The sequence below is a fragment of the Rhineura floridana genome, chromosome 8, assembly GCF_030035675.1.
Source record: "Rhineura floridana isolate rRhiFlo1 chromosome 8, rRhiFlo1.hap2, whole genome shotgun sequence".
Taxonomy (NCBI): Eukaryota; Metazoa; Chordata; class Lepidosauria; order Squamata; family Rhineuridae; genus Rhineura; species Rhineura floridana.
Genome location: NC_084487.1, coordinates 117,504,008 through 117,523,162, shown reverse-complemented (window position 1 = coordinate 117,523,162; position 19,155 = coordinate 117,504,008). Strand labels below are relative to the sequence as shown.

At 43.7% G+C, this 19,155-nt stretch overlaps 1 protein-coding gene across 2 annotated transcripts in view; it reads left to right on the top strand.

The window, feature by feature from the left end:
- Nucleotides 1-1,857: 1,857 nt before the first annotated feature.
- Nucleotides 1,858-19,155, top strand: part of SSPN (sarcospan) — a 42,568-nt gene continuing 25,270 nt past the window's right edge. The window contains exons 1-2 of one of the 2 annotated variants that reach the window (XM_061582230.1): nt 1,858-2,596; nt 10,508-11,231. In XM_061582230.1, the coding sequence (XP_061438214.1) occupies nt 10,917-11,231 (315 nt within the window). In that variant the 5' untranslated portion in view covers nt 1,858-2,596; nt 10,508-10,916. Of the gene's footprint in view, nt 2,597-10,057; nt 10,103-10,507; nt 11,232-19,155 lie in introns of those variants that run through there. The other variant, XM_061582231.1, reaches the window with a different exon arrangement.

The window sequence follows — 19,155 nt, the reverse complement described above, 5'->3', positions numbered from 1 at the left end:
CCACTTCCATATGAGGGTGCTGTTGCCCTGTTGAAAGCTACACTTTTATGGAATCGCTGGGGGGAAATATCCAAGTTTGATTGCAGATACCAGATCATTTTCATATTCCTCCTTGTCTCATATTTCTGGACTGTTGTTGGATGCTGCTGGACTGTAGTTTCCATCATTGCTGACCATTGGTCATGCTGGCTGGGGCTGATGGGAGCTGAAGTCCAACATGTGGAGGGCCACATGTTCCCAACCCCTTGTTGGAAGTGGGGCAAGAGCAACTCTTGTTTTGTTCTTTTGTTTATGTTCCAGAAGGGAGATAGAGTTAGGGTCCTCCAGATGGATAGGCTTGATTACCTTTACCTGTGATGCTCTAACTGACTTCCTTTAGACTGATATGCTTAGGGAAGCTTATCTGCCCCTCCTCCTTCTGCCCTTTCCTTCCTCTCTTCTTCGACTGTCCAAGAGAGAGGAGACACCTTTGTCTCTGCTCTCTCTCTCCTGAGCCATGAGGGCAACTCCCAAACCTGGGTGTTGCACCTCCAACTTAGTTAGAACTAGGTATGCCTTTCTATCTACTATGTATTTCTATAAATAAAGTAGCTTTTCTTATTTTACTAAATCTTAAGTCTCATTGTTCTCAATGCAGGGTAAAAGCCTGCTTTCTTAGTTAAACGCACACACGGGCACACGCATTTCAGTCCGTTGCCGTTCTCTGCTAACAAATATACAAATTTGCACAACCCCCCCCCCCGACTCAGTGTGATGTAGTCATTGACTGACAAGTTACATTGTTTTAATCCTCAAAATCTGGCCTTGTCGATGGGGGGGGGGTAATTTTAAAGATGTTATGCAATATTCCTTTATGCTGCCTGCCGGTTTTGTGTTCGTGTGTGTGCTTTGTGTTGTTATTTTTGTCCCTTTGGTGCACTAAGGAAGCTCAAATATGTATCCTTGGGCTCTTTGGACACATCCAGGACAGAAAGGCTGGTCCCCAAGGAATATGAGCGAGTGAGAGAGAGAGTGAGAGAGAGAGAGAGAGAGAGTTAATATCTAACAAAAAAAGTGGAAACAATCTTGTGGCCATGGCTTCATTAGAAAAGGTATGCATAAAAATAAACTTCAGAGATCAAGGACTAGACTTGGGAGACAAACAAAGGTGTCACGTAGCTGCCACTTTTGATTTAGGGGTGCAGTCAGTGAGGGGTGGTATTTTACAGAGCGCTGAATGCACCAAAAGATCCCCTCAGGACATAGAGTGATATGATCCGAACTCCTGTTGGCCCTCTTTCCATGTACATGGCACGTGGAGAATGATAGTGGAATCAGTCTGTGTTGCAGCATCTGCAGGGCCCAAGGTGTGATGAAATCCAGGCAGGGTTTTCCCCTGCCCCAGTGTGCCTCCTTTTTCAATGTTTTCTTCCACCCTTTTGGTTTCATTTTAAAGCACTGACTGAAGAGACATGTCCATGGGCTAAGCTCCCAGGCTGTTTTGTCCATGGGACAAAATCACTTTTTGTCTTGGAGACACAAGTTGACCTTTATTTACATGGACTGAAACATTTATACCCTGCCATATCTATTATGCTCAGAGCCACTCACAAAACAATTGCAGCAAAATCTCAGCATATCTAAAACATCCAGTAAAACTCGAACCAACCGTAAAGCAGTTGTAGTACAATCACAGTCTACAAGAGTGCCATCAGAATAAGTAGGTCTTCTTTCTTTCTACAATGCAGGAGCTTATTCCCTTACCCAGGCCAGGAGCCCCTGACAAGAATGGAGGCCCTGGGCTTGTAAACACAGGTAGTTGTTATCGTTTTACCATATGTTAATGTTCTCCTTTTTCCAGTCAGGTTCAAAGATCTCTGAGGATGCTGAGTCACTGGTTCATCACTCAATGAGTTGGGTTGAATGGGAATTTGTAAACCACATTTCCCCAGACTAAGACCAACGATCTTCAACTTGTACACCTGTCAGAGTCCAGCCCTCAGAGGAGGAGCAAGTGGAGCAGGACGCTCCTGCCCCAGGACTAGAGGTGCCCACACCAGATGACTGCGTTCCTGGCTGGCACTGAACCTCCCCATCTCCATTTCCTCCAGGGCAGAGCAGGTGGCAAGCCAGCCAGAAGCTTCAAAGCCCAGCTAGCTGTGTGTGAGACTATTCTAAAGGAGGGGAAAGGGTCTGGCTGATATGCAGGAAAAGATGGAACCTCCCATCCCCATTTCCCTAAGTTCGCAGCCTGAGCTGGTTTGTTGCTGAAGCAAAAACTCTTCGAAGGTCCAGCCTTCCTGACCCAGGGAAAAGGACATCATATTTGTTCTGGTTCAGTTGCAGGACAGCAAGAGTTCAGTCAGCGATTTCTGAGGCTTGCCCAACTTGCCTTGACTAGTGAGAAAATCTGGATGTTGCTGTGCCATTCACCAAGATCTATCTGGATCTCCACCGTGAACTGATTGAAGAAAGATGCAAAGGGGATAAAATGGTTCTATCTATCCATCATCCTTAGATCAATGGCAATTTAAAGTATGGATGATCCACTCAGATTTACACATCTCTCTTGCACACTCATGCCTCATGACTGGCCGACACACACAGCCCTACACAGGTATTGCTTCATCAGCTTCCATGCATACCTCCAATAGATTTGTCCAAAAAGTATGCATTAAAACTGCATTCACCATTTTCAGGGCATATGTTTCTACACAAACCAGTTTATAGTTGCATTTTTCCATGTGTGATCTCTCAGTTCCTTGAAATAAAAGAACTTATTTAACAACATTTAGAGTGCCTTGCAAAAGTAATCAGACCCCTGACCAATGCTCTCATATTACTGAATTACAGATGGTACATTGTAATTTCATTCTGTATGATATTTTATTTTGAAACACTGAAACTGAAAATCAATTGTGGTAAGGTGACATTGGTTTTATGTTGGGAAATATTTGTAAGAAACAAAAAACATGAAACATGTTGCTTACGTAAGTGTTCAACCATTGTGCTATGGAAGTTCCCAGTTTTTGTTGTTGTTGTTTGTTGCTGTTGTTATGTGCCTTCAAGTCAGTTATGACTTATGTCAACCCTATGAATCAGTGACCTCCAAGAGCATCTGTCATGAACCACCAGAACTTGTGAGTTCAGGCCTGTGGCTTCCTTTATGGAATCAATCCATCTCTTGTTTGGCCTTCCTCTTTTTCTACTCCCTTCTGTTTTTTCCAGCATTATTGTCTTTTCTAATGAATCATGTCTTCTCATTATGTGTCCAAAGTATGATAACATCAGTTTCTTCATTTTAGCTTCTAGTGATAGTTCTGCTTTAATTTGTTCTAACACCCAAATATTTGTCTTTTTCGCAGTCCATGGTATCCGCAAAGCTCTCCTCCAACACCACATTTCAAATGAGTGGATTTTTCTCTTATCCGCTTTTTTCACTGTCCAACCTTCACATCCATACATAGAGATTGGAAATACCATGGTCTGAATGATCCTGACTTTAGTGTTCAGTGATACATCTTTGCATTTGAGGACCTTTTCTAGTTCTCTCATAGCTGCCCTCCCCAGTCCTAGCCTTCTTCTAATTTCTTGTCTCCATTTTGGTTAATGACTGTGCCAAGGTATTGACAATCCTCGACAAGTTCAATGTCCTCACTGTCAACTTTAAAGTTACATAAATCTTTTGTTGTCATTACTTTAGTCTTCTTGACATTCAGCTGTAGTCCTGCTTTTGTGCTTTCCTCTTTAACTTGCATCAGCATTCATTTCAAATCATTACTGGTTTCTTCTGGTAGTATGGTATTGTCTGCATATCTCAAATTACTGATATTTCTTCCTCCAGTTTTCACACCTCCTTCATCTTGGTCCAGTCCCGCTTTCCGTATGATATGTTCTGCATATAAACAAATAGGGTGATAAAATACACCCATCTCACACCCTTTCCGACTGGGAACCAGGTGGTTTTTCCATATTCTGTCCTTACAGTAGCCTCGTGTCCAGAATATAGGTTGCGCATCAGGACAATCAGATGCTGTGGCACCCCCATTTTTTAAAAAGCATTCCATAGTTTTCATGATCTACACAATCAAAGGCTTTGCTGTAATCTATATAGCACAGGGTGATTTTCTTCTGAAATTCCTTAGTCTGTTCCATTATCCAATGTATGTTTGCGATATGATCTCTGGTACAGTAATGCTCCGCTTGTCAGTGCCCCGTTTTTTGGTGTTCCGCTAATACAGTGGCGCCAGCAGGGCAATCAGCTGTAGCGCGGGGACAGCTATCAGCTGGAGTGCGCAAGCTCCCCACGCTCCAGCTGATTGCGTGCTCCAGCTGATTAGCTGTAGCATGCAATCAGCTGTAGGGCAGGGAGCTCACGGGCTACAGCTGAGTAGCACCCCACTTTCTGGTGGTTTTCGCTTTTCGGTGGGGGCCTGGAACGGAACCTGCTGTATGAGTGGGGCCCTACTGTACCTCTTCCCTTTCTAAATCCAGTTTAGACATCTGACATTTCTCGCTCCATATATGGTGAGAGCCTTTATAGAATCTTGAGCATTACTTTACTTGCATGGGATATTAAGGCAATAGTTTGATAATTACTGCATTCCCTGGGATCCCCTTTCTTTGGAATTGGGATGTATATTAAACGCTTCCAGTCTGTGGGCCATTGTTTAGTTTTCCATATTTGTTGACAATCATTTGTTAAAATTTGGACAGATTCAGTCTCAGTAACTTGTAGCAACTCTATTGGTATGCCATCTGTTCCTGGTGATTTGTTTCTTCCAAGTATTTTAAGGGAAGCTTTCACCTCACATTCTAAAATTTCTGGTTCTTCATCATATGGTTCCTCTGTGAATGAATCTGTCATCCTTGCAACTCTTTTATATAGTTCTTCAGTGTATTGCTTCCATCTTCCTTTTATTTTATCTCGGTCAGTCAGTGTGTTCCCCTGTTGATTATTGAACATCCCTACTCTTGGTTTAAATTTCCCTTTAATTTCTCTAATATTTTGGAATAGGGCTCTTGTTCTACCTTTTTTTGTTGTCCTATTTCTATACAATATCTTGTAATAGTTCTCTTTGTCCCTACGTACTAGTTGCTATATAGTTGCATTTAGGGGTCTGACCGTGTTTTTATCTCCTTTTGCTTTTGCTTTCCTTCTCTCTTGAACCATTTTAAGAGTTTCTTCAGTGATCCATTGAGGTCTTTCTCTCTTTTTAACTAGAGGTATTGTCTTTTTGCGTTCTTCCCTGATAATGTCTCTGACTTCAATCCATAGTTCTTCTGGTTCTCTGTCAACTAAGTTTAAAGCCTCAAATCTGTTCCTTATTTGATCTTTATATTCTTCTGGGATGTTATTTAAATTGTGTTTTGGCATGATGATTGCTTTGTTGTTGTTCTTTAGCTTTACTCCGATTTTCGATATTACCAGTTTATGATCTGTACAACAGTCTGCTCCTGGTCTTGTTTTCACAGAAAGTATAGAACTTCTCCATCTTCTGCTACCAATTATATAATCAATTGATTCCTATATTGACCATTTGGTGAAGAAACAAATTATTGGCTTCACATAATTCAATAAGTCTTTCTCCTGCTTCATTTCTATCTCCTAAGTCCCATTTTTGCACAATTTCTAGTTATTCTCTGTTTCCTGCTGTTGCATTCCAGTCCCCCATGATTATCAGAACATCTTGTTTTGGTGTGTGATCAATTTCTTCCTGTACTTCTGCATAAAATCTTTCCAATTCCTCTTCTTCTGTGTTTACTGTTGGAGCATAGACTTGGATGATGGTTATATTAATAGGTTTCCTGTTAAAGCTCATTGATATCACTCAGACCTTGCATTATAGCTCTTAATTGCTCTTGCTACATCACTTCCCACTGTTAAAGCAACCCCGTTTCTTCTTAATTTCTCATTTCCTGCATAAAATATTTTGTAGTTGCCTGATTGAAAGTGTCCCATTCCTGTCCATTAGAATTCACCCACTTTAATTGTAATGTTGATGCGTTCCATTTCTTGCTTGACAATTTCTAACTTTCCCTGGTTCATGCTTCTCACATTCCATGTTCCTATTGTGTGCGTCGTAGAACTCTGGACTCTCCTTTTACATCTGTGCATATTAGCCTCTGGGCTTCCTTTCGGCTTTGACCCAGCTGCGTCATTAGTCACAGTGCTACTTGTACTTGTCCGTTGTTCTTCCCCAGTAGCTGAGTGCCATCTGACCTGGGGGTCTCATCTTCCAGCACTATCTTGTGTTGTATTTTGGATACTCTGTTCATGTAGTGTTCATGGTAAGAGGTATTCAGAGGAGGTTTACCATTGCCTTCCTCTGAGTCTGGATGCATCTTAGTCTGGTGTCTCAGCTTTGACCATTCTGCCTTGAGTGCCCCTGCTAGGAGTCTAGCCTCTTGGTCTAGACTCCTGACGGCATTGCTCTCAGCTTCTTTGACACTCTCAAACCCCTTCACCACATTAAGGTGTGCATCCTAGAGGAGGCTCCAGGATTACAGAGATGAAAGAAATTGCCCTATCAAGGACACCGTTACCTTACCATTGGCCTCCACCTGTGAACCATTAATGTTGCTGTCACACTGTCAGGATAAAAACGCCACTGTTGAAGGATCATTTCAGGCTGTGGATCTGAAGGAAAATGAAGACCAAAGAGCATTCTACAGAAGTGAGAGATAATGTAATACAAATGCATAGATTAGGAAAAGGGTACAAAATAATATCCAAGTGTTTGGTTATCCCAGTGAGCACAGTTGGATCAATAATCAGGAAGTGGAAGCTGCATCACACCAGCCAGGCGCTGCCAAGAAAAGGCTGTCCCTCAAAACTCAGCACTCGAACAAGAAGGAGACTTGTGAAGTAAGTCACAGAGAGGCCAACAATCACTTTGAAGGAGCTAAAGAGTTCAGTAGCTGGGAGTGGAGTAATGGTGCACCAGTCAACCATATCAAGAGCTCTGCATAACACTGGCTTATATGGGAGGGGGGCAAAAGCCGTTACTCAAAAAGTACCATCTGAAAGCACGTCTGGAGTTTGCCAGAAAGCATGAGAGTGCCCCAGCTGCAATGTGGGGAAAGGTTTTGTGGTCAGATAAGATCAAGATAGAGCTTTTTGGCCAAAACTCAAAGCACTATGTGTGGCACAAACCTAACACTGCCCATGCCTCAAGACACACCATCCCTACAGTGAAGTATGGTGGTGGCAGCATCATGCCATTGGGATGCTTCTCATCAGCAGGGACTGGGCATCTTGTTAAAATGGAAGGAAGAATGGATAGAGCAAAACACAGGGAAATACTGCAAGAGAACCTCCTTCAGTCCACTAAAAAACTGACGCTGGGGAGGAAATTCACTTTTCAGCAGGACAATAATCCCAAGCACAAGGCCAAAGCAACACTGCAGTGGCTCAAGAACAAAAAGGTGAATGTCCTGCAGTGGCCCAGTCAAAGTCCTGATCTCAATCCCATTGAGAATCTGTGGCACTCTTTGAAAATTGTGGTCCACAAACGACATCCAACCAAGCTGAACGACCTGGAGCGAATCTGCCAAGAAGAATGGGCCAAAATCCCTCCGACACTGTGTGCAAAGCTGGTACATACCTACCCCAAAAGACTTAAAGCCGTTATTGCAGCGAAAGGAGGCTCTACCAAATGTTAATGTGTGGGGGTTGAATACTTATGCAAGCAACACGTTTCAGTTTCTTATGTTTCTTCCAAACATTTCCCAACATAAAACCCATGTCACCTTACAATAATTGATTTTGTGTTTCAGTGTTTCAAAATAAAATATAATACAGAATGAATTTACAATGTACCATTTGTAATTCAGTAATATGAGAGCATTGGTCAGGGGTCTGATTACTTTTGCAAGGCACTGTACAATTTATGCTTGATTGTAAAAAACCTCTACACTGGTATACATAAGATCCTGTATTAGGAAGTTAATAGTGATGATTCTGTGTGTCCCCCCTCCCAATTTCTTGCTTATAGAAGTCTTTGTACAGAAGTTCTCTTTTTTCCCAGTCTTCTGCACACCCAAAGACATTTTATAGAGAATGTTTGGACACTGCCCTCAGTGCCCAATATCCAAAAGGGATGAATTAGACTCTTTCGGTCCATTCATTACAAATCAAATGCCAAAGGCGCAAACAACTCTCACATAAGATACTACACATTTGGCACAATTTTTTTTCAGTTTGACGTTCCCAGCCAGCAGCTAGTTCCAATGGACAGTGAAGAGAGAGCTGGGGGGAAACGGACTGGAGAGCCACAGTGCTGATTTTCAGCTCAGAGGCTCAGACACATTCTGTCCTGAACCATCTACCCAACAATCTCTCCTGTTATATCTACTTTCCGTCCAGTTGTAATTAATCATAATGTCACAATGAAGACAGAATCAATTCTGCAATGTGATCAAAACACATTCCAGAATATAGTGGTCATCACTGTGCTGGTCCTCTCACTAGTTACTGCAGGAAGAACTGAGTTAGGCAACAGTGTGTAAACAATTCTTTATTGGGAGGCTAGACTAGAAATGTGGAGACCTGTCTTCAAATCCCCACTCAGCCATGAAACCCATTGGGTGACCTTGGGCCAGCACTCTCTCTCAGCCTAACCTACCTCACAGAGTTGTTGGAAGGGTAAGCTTGAGGAGAGGGGACTGTGTATGCAATCTTGAGCTCCTTAGAGGAGAGATGGAATATAAATACAAATAAATAAAATGAGCTACATGGCTTAGTGTATGTGGAAGGCACATCTGAAATACAATACCCAGGATACCAGAATGCCTTAGTTTTTCATAGAATTACAGTTTAAAAAACATCTGAAGCCTGCCCCGTGCAGTTTAGTTTGAAAGTGGGGAAAGCATGCATGGGGAGGAGAGATGGGAGAAACCATGGCAACAAGTATGGTAAGCCAAAGGTTTCACCACACATATGGATTATGAGGGGGATTTGAATGGAAAAAGGAAAGAGAGAGAGAGAGAGATGGCACCACTAGGATATCCTGGGAAGGAATTTCAGGTTAAAGGGCAGCAAGGGAAAATTAATTATGAAACAGTGTGAAACAATCCACATCCCTAATGGTGATGGTGGATTGTTTTCTCATATTTTACACTCTTGTTTTTTTCAACGCACCATTTTAAAAAAAAAGCTTTTTATTTTTTTGGAAAATATGGACATCAAATGTAAGTTATGTGAATGGAAAGCATGTGAGATCACCTCATTTCCAGTTTTCTTGTTTCTGTGTGAAATATAAATGTCTGAAGAGGATATTGCTTAAACCATAAAGCAAATTGACACCATAATTTATTAACAGTAAAGGCACACTTCATTGCAGTTAAGCACCATAAAGAGCTGGAAATAGCATAGTTTCTCAGAAAATACTGCCAATATGTCAAGGGAAACACTTCCTTGTTGCAATTCTCAGCATGTGTGAAGATCCTCTTTGCAGATGCCAAGACAAGGACCACAACTTTGGCCTTTCACATAGGCTGCTTGATTATTATGAAACCTCAGAGAATTGTGTTTATTGAAAAGATTTTTAACCTGTCCTTCAGGGTACACTGTACTCACAAGGCAGAACTCTAAAATACAAAACATGGATGGCCAGTCTCTTGCACCAAGTGCTAGGTTTCTACAGAAGAAGGCCTATGGGCCTACTTGTGCAGAGAGTCAGGCCCTAGCAGCATTCCTGAGTATTCGGCATTATGCAGCTTTTCTGGTCCCCTGCACAGCAGATCAAGGCACAGAGGAGTTGCAGGCATAACTGTAATACACACTGCAAAGGCTTTTCTCTCAATTGCGCTTGACTTGTTCATACTTGCCCAAAAGGTTGGTCACCCTACTATTCTAATGTATTTTATTATGCCCACCTTCTAAACATTTGTAAACTGCCCTGGCTGGAACTGAATCTGATCAAAGCATGGACATCTACGGACGTATTTCACATGCATACATAAATGCTTCTGTTTCTTTAAACAGTGGCCCGACATACAGAGTGTTCCTGGACTGCTCTCTCTCTCTCTCTCTCTCTCTGTATATAAGTTGCAAACAGGTCACAACATAACACCCACATAACACATAACATTGATGGGTGAAGCTTTCCCTGACACTGAGGTAAACTGGGGAAAAAGCTCTCTCGTCTATATTTTCGTATTAGACTAATGTTAAAGCCATGGGGGAGGGGTACACAGAGCCAGGCAACAGGATAACCCAAATCTCTTTGCTTTAATTCTTTTTTAAAAAATACTGACGGATGTACATTGATAATATTGCTATATTTACAATGAGATCTTAAAAAGTAATTGCAACAAATTCTCTTAAAACTCTTCCTTTCTGCAATGTGTTTCAGAAAGCCCTTTGACCCTTGCCTTCGCTATTTAAATATTCCCCCTTCGCTATTTAAATATTCCCCCTCGATTTTTCTGTTCATGCTCTACACACACACACACACGCACCCCCCCATATTTGCTTCTGATTGCTACTATCCCTTAACATGAGAATTCTTTTGTCTTTTCTCAGACGAGACAGGCAGAGAGTCCTCATTCGACGGCATTTCTGAACCGAGTGCGGAATTATTGCACGCTAATTGCGCGGCGACCACCAAATCCACCCACGCCCAAGCCGCATTCGTTCTCACGTGCAAGCCTCCCTCAAGCAACCACACCATCCAAAGAGCCTGCGATCCGCTTGTGCATGTCGGCAGTTCGTAACCCCCCTCGATTCCCCCTCTTCTCGGGGCTATATGTGGCGTTTGGAAGCTCTGACAATCTGTTCTAAATGTTTTCCATATTTGTTCAGCCTCTTCGATTCAAATACCAGAAACGAGTCAGCCAGCACAAAGGGAAGCTTCGAGTGGGGGCAATTTAGGGGGGGGAACAACCCCCCAAAACACGCCCATCGGCCAATTAAAAAAAAGTAGCTTATCAACATGGGAAAAGAAGAGAAGAACGGTCAGACCAACACGTCCCCTAATAACCTGAACCAGGCAGGGAAAGCCGAAAAAGAGAAAAGCAACGAGCCCGCCAAGGAGCAAGAAGCAGCAATGAAAAAGAAGAAAGCCAACGGGGATCCCAAAGCGGGCCAGGAAGAGGAAGCTCACACGTGCTGTGGCTGCCGATTCCCGCTGCTGGTTGCTTTGTTGCAGCTGGCTTTAGGCGCCTCTGTAACAGTGCTGGGCTTCATTATGGCAGGCATCAGCTCTTCTTTGCTAGTCAGAGACACTCCATATTGGGCTGGCATAATTGTAAGCATACAAGTCTGTTTCTACCATTCGAAGCGCCTTTGCCAACATGAATGCCAACTTGCATGAAATGGTGCTCCACTTACGACTAACCAGTTGCATGCCCTACTTTACCCTTCTAAGTCTTCTTGACCTAAGCTAACTCTTAAAAAAAAAAGTGCCCCGCAGTGATTTTTATGTCTTTTCTTTACATGGTAAAAAAAGCCCACTACTTTTGAAATGGATATATGCTAATTATTGTATAGCAAGTACCATAGAACACTTGGGAGGCGGGGAAATAACACGCGATGTTTACTAGTAGGCACCTGGTGTATAATTTAGCATACCTCTTTGCCGGTTGCAAAGCAGGGATGATGTTCCCTGGGTGAAAAGAGGTGTGTGGTTATACCCTGCCAAATGAAGGTGAATAAGACAAAAGAACAAAAGTAAAATTTTGATCTGATATATTTCTAATTGAGCGGGAAAATGTATACAACATCTTGTTGCTTCCACGCTGCGATTAGTGTTTTTTTTTTAAGCGGCTGTGATTTAACCTGTTTTGTGCTTCTTCCCTCGCTCCCTCCTCAAGCCTTTGCCACAGCCGATGGCACTTTTGGCACTTGCAGCAGATCTGAAGAGTTAAATTTGAAATTAACGTAAGCAAGTTTATTTTATTTTAAATGAAGATGTGCCCCACCAGGCAGAGCCAGAAAATTCTAAGTCGCCAGTGACCCGCTGCCTTGGTGCCTCATACCGTGAATAGTAAAGAGGACGGGAGCGACTGATAAGGCTATTTGTGATCATGCATAAGCACGTGATCCGTCGGGGACAGTATGATCTGGGCGACTGCATGCACGCTCAGCCCAGGCGCGGGTGTGTCCCTCGGAAGCGATTTGTGTTGATGCAATAGAGAGCTGGAGGGAGAGGCACGAGGCTCCGCCTGGCTGTGTGTGTGTGTGGTTCTCTCTTGAGCTACTTTTCTGCACCATACGCATTTTTCAAAATATGTTTTCTTCAACAGGAGTGCATCTTTCAAGTGAGTGACAGAATCTGGGGGTTCATTCTGGGTATTATAATCAGGTCATCAGATCACCCCCAACCCGCCATACTTACTTTATTTTAAAATTAAAAGCATGTTCCATATGGCATATATTGCTGTTTTTATCATTTATAATTAGCTAAAGGCCCACCAAATTTGACGGGGAAGGGGGAGGAAAACTGACAGTCTCCTCCAGCCTGCCACCTTTCCCCATTCCCTTCCATCCAACACTGACAATTGTCTGCAGATATATGGGGGGGGCAAGTTCTATTAATTGTTACTACAGGTCATTGGCAACCCACTCCACACACCATTTCATTTAGAATTCGGAGGGGGCAAGAGCCCCCCTCCCCACAGACACCCTTGATCACTGAGGGAGTTTCCTCAGACAGAACAAGAGAGGGCACCTAGCTTGTTTTCCCAAGACTGTCTCTGCCCCTAACTTCCCCCATAACCATGGAAGACTATCTATACCTTGCTCCTCCCTCACACTCCTCCCATGGGTGGGCTCGTTCCTGATTGCTCATCTACTGTGTGTAACACCAGATATGTTCACAATAAAACTACACTCATCCATGATTTGATCATGGATGAGGGTCCGCTGTGATGTGTATTACTGGGACCTGGGTAAGTGAGCTGGGAGGAGTTGATCTGACCCAGATTTGCCCACCTGGACACTCAGTGCAACATCTGCACAGGCTGCAGGGACGAGTGAGGTGGGGAGGAGTTGCTGTGGCCCTGAACCTGGTGTCAGGCCAAGGAGATGGTAAACTGGGGTTGCTGCTGCTGTACCGTCCACCCTGCTGCCAGCTGAGCTGGCGGAGCCCATCTTGGCTGTGGTGTTGGAGGAGCTCAGAACGATTGCCTGAGTGATTTCAATAACCATGTTGAGGCTGCCTCTAGTGTTCCAGCTTGGGACCTCATGGCCTTCATGACGACCATGGGTCTCAAGTTGTTGTCACCAGTCTGACACATAGGGCAGAGCACACACTCTATTTGGTTTTTGCTCCAGAGGGAGGGGGGGTAGTCTGGAGATAAGGGAGATGGATGTTACCCCATTGTCATTGTGAGATCCCTTACTGGTGAAGGATGGATTTATGGCTCCAATCTTCCCCTGCAGGGGTGGTGAGTAGATTAAGATGGTCCACCCCCAGAGACTAATGGAATTAACTGGATTTCTGGATGCCAGGGGTGTGTGTCTCCAGTTGATAGAGCAGGTGAACCAGTTGAAGCCCTTGTCACTCTGTGGAACGAGACACATCAGGCTCTTGACACGGTGGCCCTCTCTGGAATTGTGGAGCCCATTTTGCACCCTGGTACACCAATCAACTAGGGGCAGTTAAACAGGCTGGAAGACGGCTAGAGCACAAGTGGTGAAAGACAAGCTGTGAGGCTGACTGGGCACAAATGAAACAACATAACCATGCCTACTGTGTGGCAGTGAGTGTGGTGAAGAATGCCCACTTCTCAGCCTCCATTGCATCCTTAAGTATCTGACCAGTGGAGGTTTTTGTATTATCCGTGGTCTCTTAATGTGTCTTCTCAGCCCTTGACCTTCTTGGCTTATTAGAGCTTGCTGAGGGGGTATGACCAAGTGGATCCAGGGTGTGGTCAATGTGTCTTTGCGGGAGAGAGTGGTCCAAGCTGCCCTGAAAGAGATGGTGATCCGGCTGCTTCTGAAAAAGCCTGCCGTAGACCCGTTGGTTTGTGACAACTACTGCCCAGTCGCAAATACTCCCTTTTTAGAGAAGGTGATCTACAGGGTTGTGGCATAGCAATTGTACTCTTGGATGAAACAGATTATCTTGACCCATTCTGTTTTGGGTTCAGGCCTGTTTATGGAACTGAGGGTAGAAACACACTCATTGTTCTGCTAGTTCCAGTGCGTCTCCACCTCTCCTGAAAATGGGGGCACACGACGCTAGTCAAATGCTGTCCCCTTTTCCTGTAAAACCTGGTGGGAGCAGCTTGAATGTTCAAAGAGATCAACCCGTTCCCCCTCTGGGTGTGGCTAATGGAAATGCTTTTCTCTGGCGACTAGTGTGTTCACAGCCTGAATCAGCCTTGGTTTCCCTGATGGATGACCTTTATCGGGAGAAGGACGGGGAGTGTGACCCGGTTAATCTTACTTGATCTCTCAGTGGCTTTTAATGCAATTGACCATGGTATCCTTCTGAGCCGCAGGGTACCATCTTGTCTCCAAAGCTGGTAACATCTATATGAAACTATTGGGAGTGGTCATTAGGAGATTTGGGGTGAGGTTTTTGAGCCAACTTGGTGAGATGGGTATTGGCAGCACTGTTTTACAGTGGTTCTGATCCTACCTCCAGGGTCATTTTCAGAGAATAGCATTGGGTGATTGTCTTTTGGCCGCCTGACAGTTGTGCTGTGGGGTCAGCGGTAAGCTGATAATACCCAACTCTATTTTTTGGTAACATCTGAATTGGGAGAGGCTGTGCAAGCCCTGGACCAGTGATGGTGGACTTGATGGTGGGCTGGATGAGGGCCAATAAACAAAACTGAATCCTGGCAAAACAGAGGCACTGTACGTGGTTTCCAGGTTCTGATAATTGGTCAATTGCCTGCTTTGGATGGGGTCGTACTCCCTCTGAAATAGCAGGTTTGTAGTCTGGGGGTGCTCCTAGATCCATCTTTGTCGCTAGAGGCCCAGGTGACCTCAGTGGATAGGAGTGCCTTTTACTACCTTTGGCTGGTAAGATAGCTGCGGCTGTTTCTGGGGTGGGATAGCCTGACCACTGTTGTCCATGCACTGGTAGCCTCTAAGCTGGATTACTGTAATGTGCTCTATGTGGGGCTCCCCATGAGGTTGATTTGGAAGCTGTATCTGGTGCAAAATGCGGCAACACAACTGAAGGATATCACTAACATGTTACCCTGCTGCTGAAAGAATTGCACTGGTTGCCTATTAGGTGCTGGGCCAAGTTCAAGGTGCTGGTTTTAGTGTATAAAGTCCTACACAGTTTGGGACCAGGATACCTGAAAGATCATCTTACCCCTTATATACTCACTTGATCACTGCACTCTGCAAGTGATGTACTGCCTTCAAGTCGATTCCGACTTATGGAACCCTATGAATAGGGTTTTCATGCTAAGCGGTATTCATTGCCTTCCTCTGAGGCTGAGAGGCAGTGACTGGCCCAAGGTCACCCAGTGAGCTTCATGGCTGTGTGCGGAATCGAACCCTGGTCTCCCAGGTCATAGTCCAGCACCTTAACCACTACACCACACTGTGAAGGCCTCCTGTAGATACCATCTCATTAGGAGGTCCGTTCCACACAGTATAGGAATCAGGCCTATAGTGCGGTGGCACCTATCCTTTGGAATTCCCTCCCCTTAAATATTAAACAAGTGTTGTCTTTTTGGCATCTGCTGAAGACCTTCCTCTTTTTAAGAGGAGACCTTATCCCAGCTGCATCTGTGTTGGAATTGTTTTAAAGGATGTTTTTTTAAAAAAATTTTTAAATTAAGATGTTTTGTATTTAAGATGTTTTGTTTTTATTATGTTTTATATATGTTTTTAGTGTTTTTTCATTTGTTTGTCACCCTGGACTCCTTCTGGAAGGGCGGCATATACATTTAATAAATGATGATGATAACCAAATATGGCCTCCAGTTCCTCAGGAATGACAAGCATGAATGAGAAAATAAAGTCATAAACGCAGGGACACAGATTGGGGCCTAAATGTGACCCTGTTGATCACAGTACTCCTTCCTGAGTGTGGGATGTTACAGGTTGTGTATTATCCCATAGAATTGGTGGGAGAAATAGATATCTAAGCCATCTTCCGTTTGCATAATAGCAATGCCCATGTGCCTCACTCTTGGTCATGCTAAAGGGTGGCATTATATGTGCTTTTTATCCCACCCTTCTTCCAAGGAGCTCAAGGTGCCACATGTAGTCTCCCTTTCCCTCCCTCCCCCTGCCTCATTTCAGTGGAACCATGCAAAGCAGATTAGGATGAAGAAAAGTGGCTCACCCATTTTAGCCCCACAACAGCTCTGTGAGGTAGATTAAGCTGAGGAATAGTGACTGGCCCAAGATCACAGTGAGCTCCCTGACTGAGGATTTGGATCCAGGACTTCCTAGTCCACATTCAGCACTCTGTCCACCACATCAAACTCATGGTGTGGTTGACTTCGCTGAGACTGTGAGTAAAAAGGCAATGAATCTGTGTCATCTCTGTGACCAGGCCACAGCTCAGTGGTAGAGGACACATGTTGTAACTGAAGGTCCCAGGTTCAGTCCCTGGTATCTCCTGGCACTGCTGGGAAAAACTCCTGTCCAAACCCCCTGAAAGCTTCTACTGAGCTAGATTTATCAGAACTTCGTATAAGACATGGGGAGAGTGCTAGTGTGCTCATGTCTTGCTTGTCTCCTGAGCTACCAGGTATCTGGTTGGCCACTGTGAAGACAGGATGCTAGACTAGATGGGCCTCTGGCCTGACCCAGCAGGGCTCTGCTTACATTCTTAATGCTGCTTGCTACACATGATACTGAAAACACCTAAGCCCCTCTCCTGCCCATTTGTGCCAAGGGTGAATGTTGCTCATGTAAGGTAGCCATTTAGAATCAATTCTACATCTTAGCCAATTTAGGTTTTACAGAATATTAAAGTGCAGTAAGTGCTTTTGTTAAAATATTCTTATGTTTCCTATTTTCAGCCAAGAACTCTTGATCCAGTGGGACTAGGGAGTGAATTAGTTTATCACCCAAATTCAAGGCTATTAAGGCTGGTTCACACTTGCGTGTACGTCACTGGATTACTTGCAATGTGATGAATCACAGCTAAGTGCAAACTACCTGGGAGGCTGTGTGGTTTGATTTGATTGTCATTTATAGCCTAACTTTCCTCCAAGGAGCTCAAGGTGGTATGCATGGTTCTCCTCCTTTTGGTTATTCTCACAAGAACTCTGTGAGGTAGATGAGGCTGAGAAATAGTGACTGGCCCAAAGTCACACAGTCCACACTAGATTATAATGATGCAATTGTCTGCAAGGATGCCCAGAATCTGAGCTTTCCTTTTTTTTTTTTAAAGTCTCTAGCCCTCTTAGAAGGAAAGTTATAAAGCAAAAGTATTCAGTGAAGTCCGACTCAGACTAAACCCACTGAAATTAATTAATGAACCTAAGTTAGCCATGTCTATTAACTTCAACGCATCTGCTCTGAGTAGACTAGCATTAAATACCACCCAAATTGTGTTTCTCAAATTGTGGACCAGGACTCACCAGTGGGCCTTGGAACATTTTCAGGCAAGCCTCAGTGCCACAGTCTGCTCACGGTCTCCATGCTTGCCTGCCAGCACCAGCAGCTCCATGCATGCTGAGTAAAGTTGGCCAGGAGACAGAGACGTTCAGGGGGAAGAAGGGAAGGAAGGTCTCCCTCCTCTGAGAGTAAAGGCCCAGAAAAAAGTAGAAAGTGAGGCAAAAGGTTAATATTTAATAATATGTAAACACCCTGGGAATAGCAAAGAGAGGACAGCTGTTCTGGGGAAAATAATGTAAAAGATCAGAAAGGAGGAATTAAAGAAACTGGCAGATTGGGGAGGCATTAGGATACAAGTTATGTGAAAGTTGAATGAAAGAAGAAATTATAGTATGTGGGAGTGGGAAGGGAAACAGATAAAAGAAAAAGCCTTCTCCCCTTAAGGCCTCTGGATCAGCAAATTTTGCCTAAAATGGGGAGGCTGAGTCACATCTCCAGAACCAATATCTGTACTTAGTATGAAGGAAACTGAGCTATGGAACTCCTTTCCACAGAGAAAATGCGGAGGCAAAGAATGTAACAATTTCCAAAGTTGGATTCGCTATCCATAGGAAACAATGGGACAAGATAGAATTTCAAAGCTGCTGGCTCTGTTTGCCCACGTTATCAAAGCTCCACCTCAGCTCATGTTTATTACTTTTATGCATCATAAAATTAGCCCAAAGAGATTTCATGTCAGTCCAATCCAGATCTGATTTCATCTTTTATTTGGGTGTTCCCATAGTGGAACCTCTTGCATTCCCAAAGAGTGCTTTTGCACCAATTAGAGAACCCACAAAACCATAAGTATATTTTTCCATAGGACATCTCAGAATTTGTGGCATAGATTGTACTGACTGCTGGCATGTACTCATCAGCCACATGGGCCAGCATTGGCCAAAGTAACCTACATACTGGGACTGCAGGGATTGGAAGTGATCTCTGTGCAACTAACCATCTTTGGACAGGCACTTTCCAAGGCTTAACTTTTTTTTTAATCCATGCATTGTGTAAAAAACTGCTTTAAAGCAATAAAATGAAAGAAAAGGCTTTTAAAAACATATTATAAACATTAACGTACAGTTTGATGTGATGCATAGAAAGGCCTGTCTGAAATGCATGTGTTTAGAAACACTACAGTTCAAAGCAGAGTCTTTTCACTTGGGGCACTTCCTGACAACCTTGCTTATTGAGCATTCATCCTGATTTGTTTGGGGGAAGATGAGAGATGACATTGGCTGTTTAATGTACATTCATTCTGATTTGTTTGTGGGGATATTAGATGACACTGCATTTTCAGTGCATTTCCTCCTCACTTATCACAAAAAGTCCAGTCTTTTGGGGAAGTGGGTTTGTTGTGCATGACCTCCCAATTAACATGAACTTTCTGGTATGTAATTGAATCTCACCCCAAAATAGCGACAGTCTAGAAGTCTCTCTATTACAATTCCACAGTATCACTGTTTACTATAAAAGCATCACAGGTCCCACCAAACTACAGGATACAAGAACTCAGACAACTCTGTACTGCTCAGAGTTACCATTTAGGGAAAAGTGGGGAGAGGGAATGGAGTTGCCCCACTTTCATGTTTCGTGAGTTACTAATCAAATATGCTTTTGGAGTCTAGTGGGAGGAAAAGTCATGG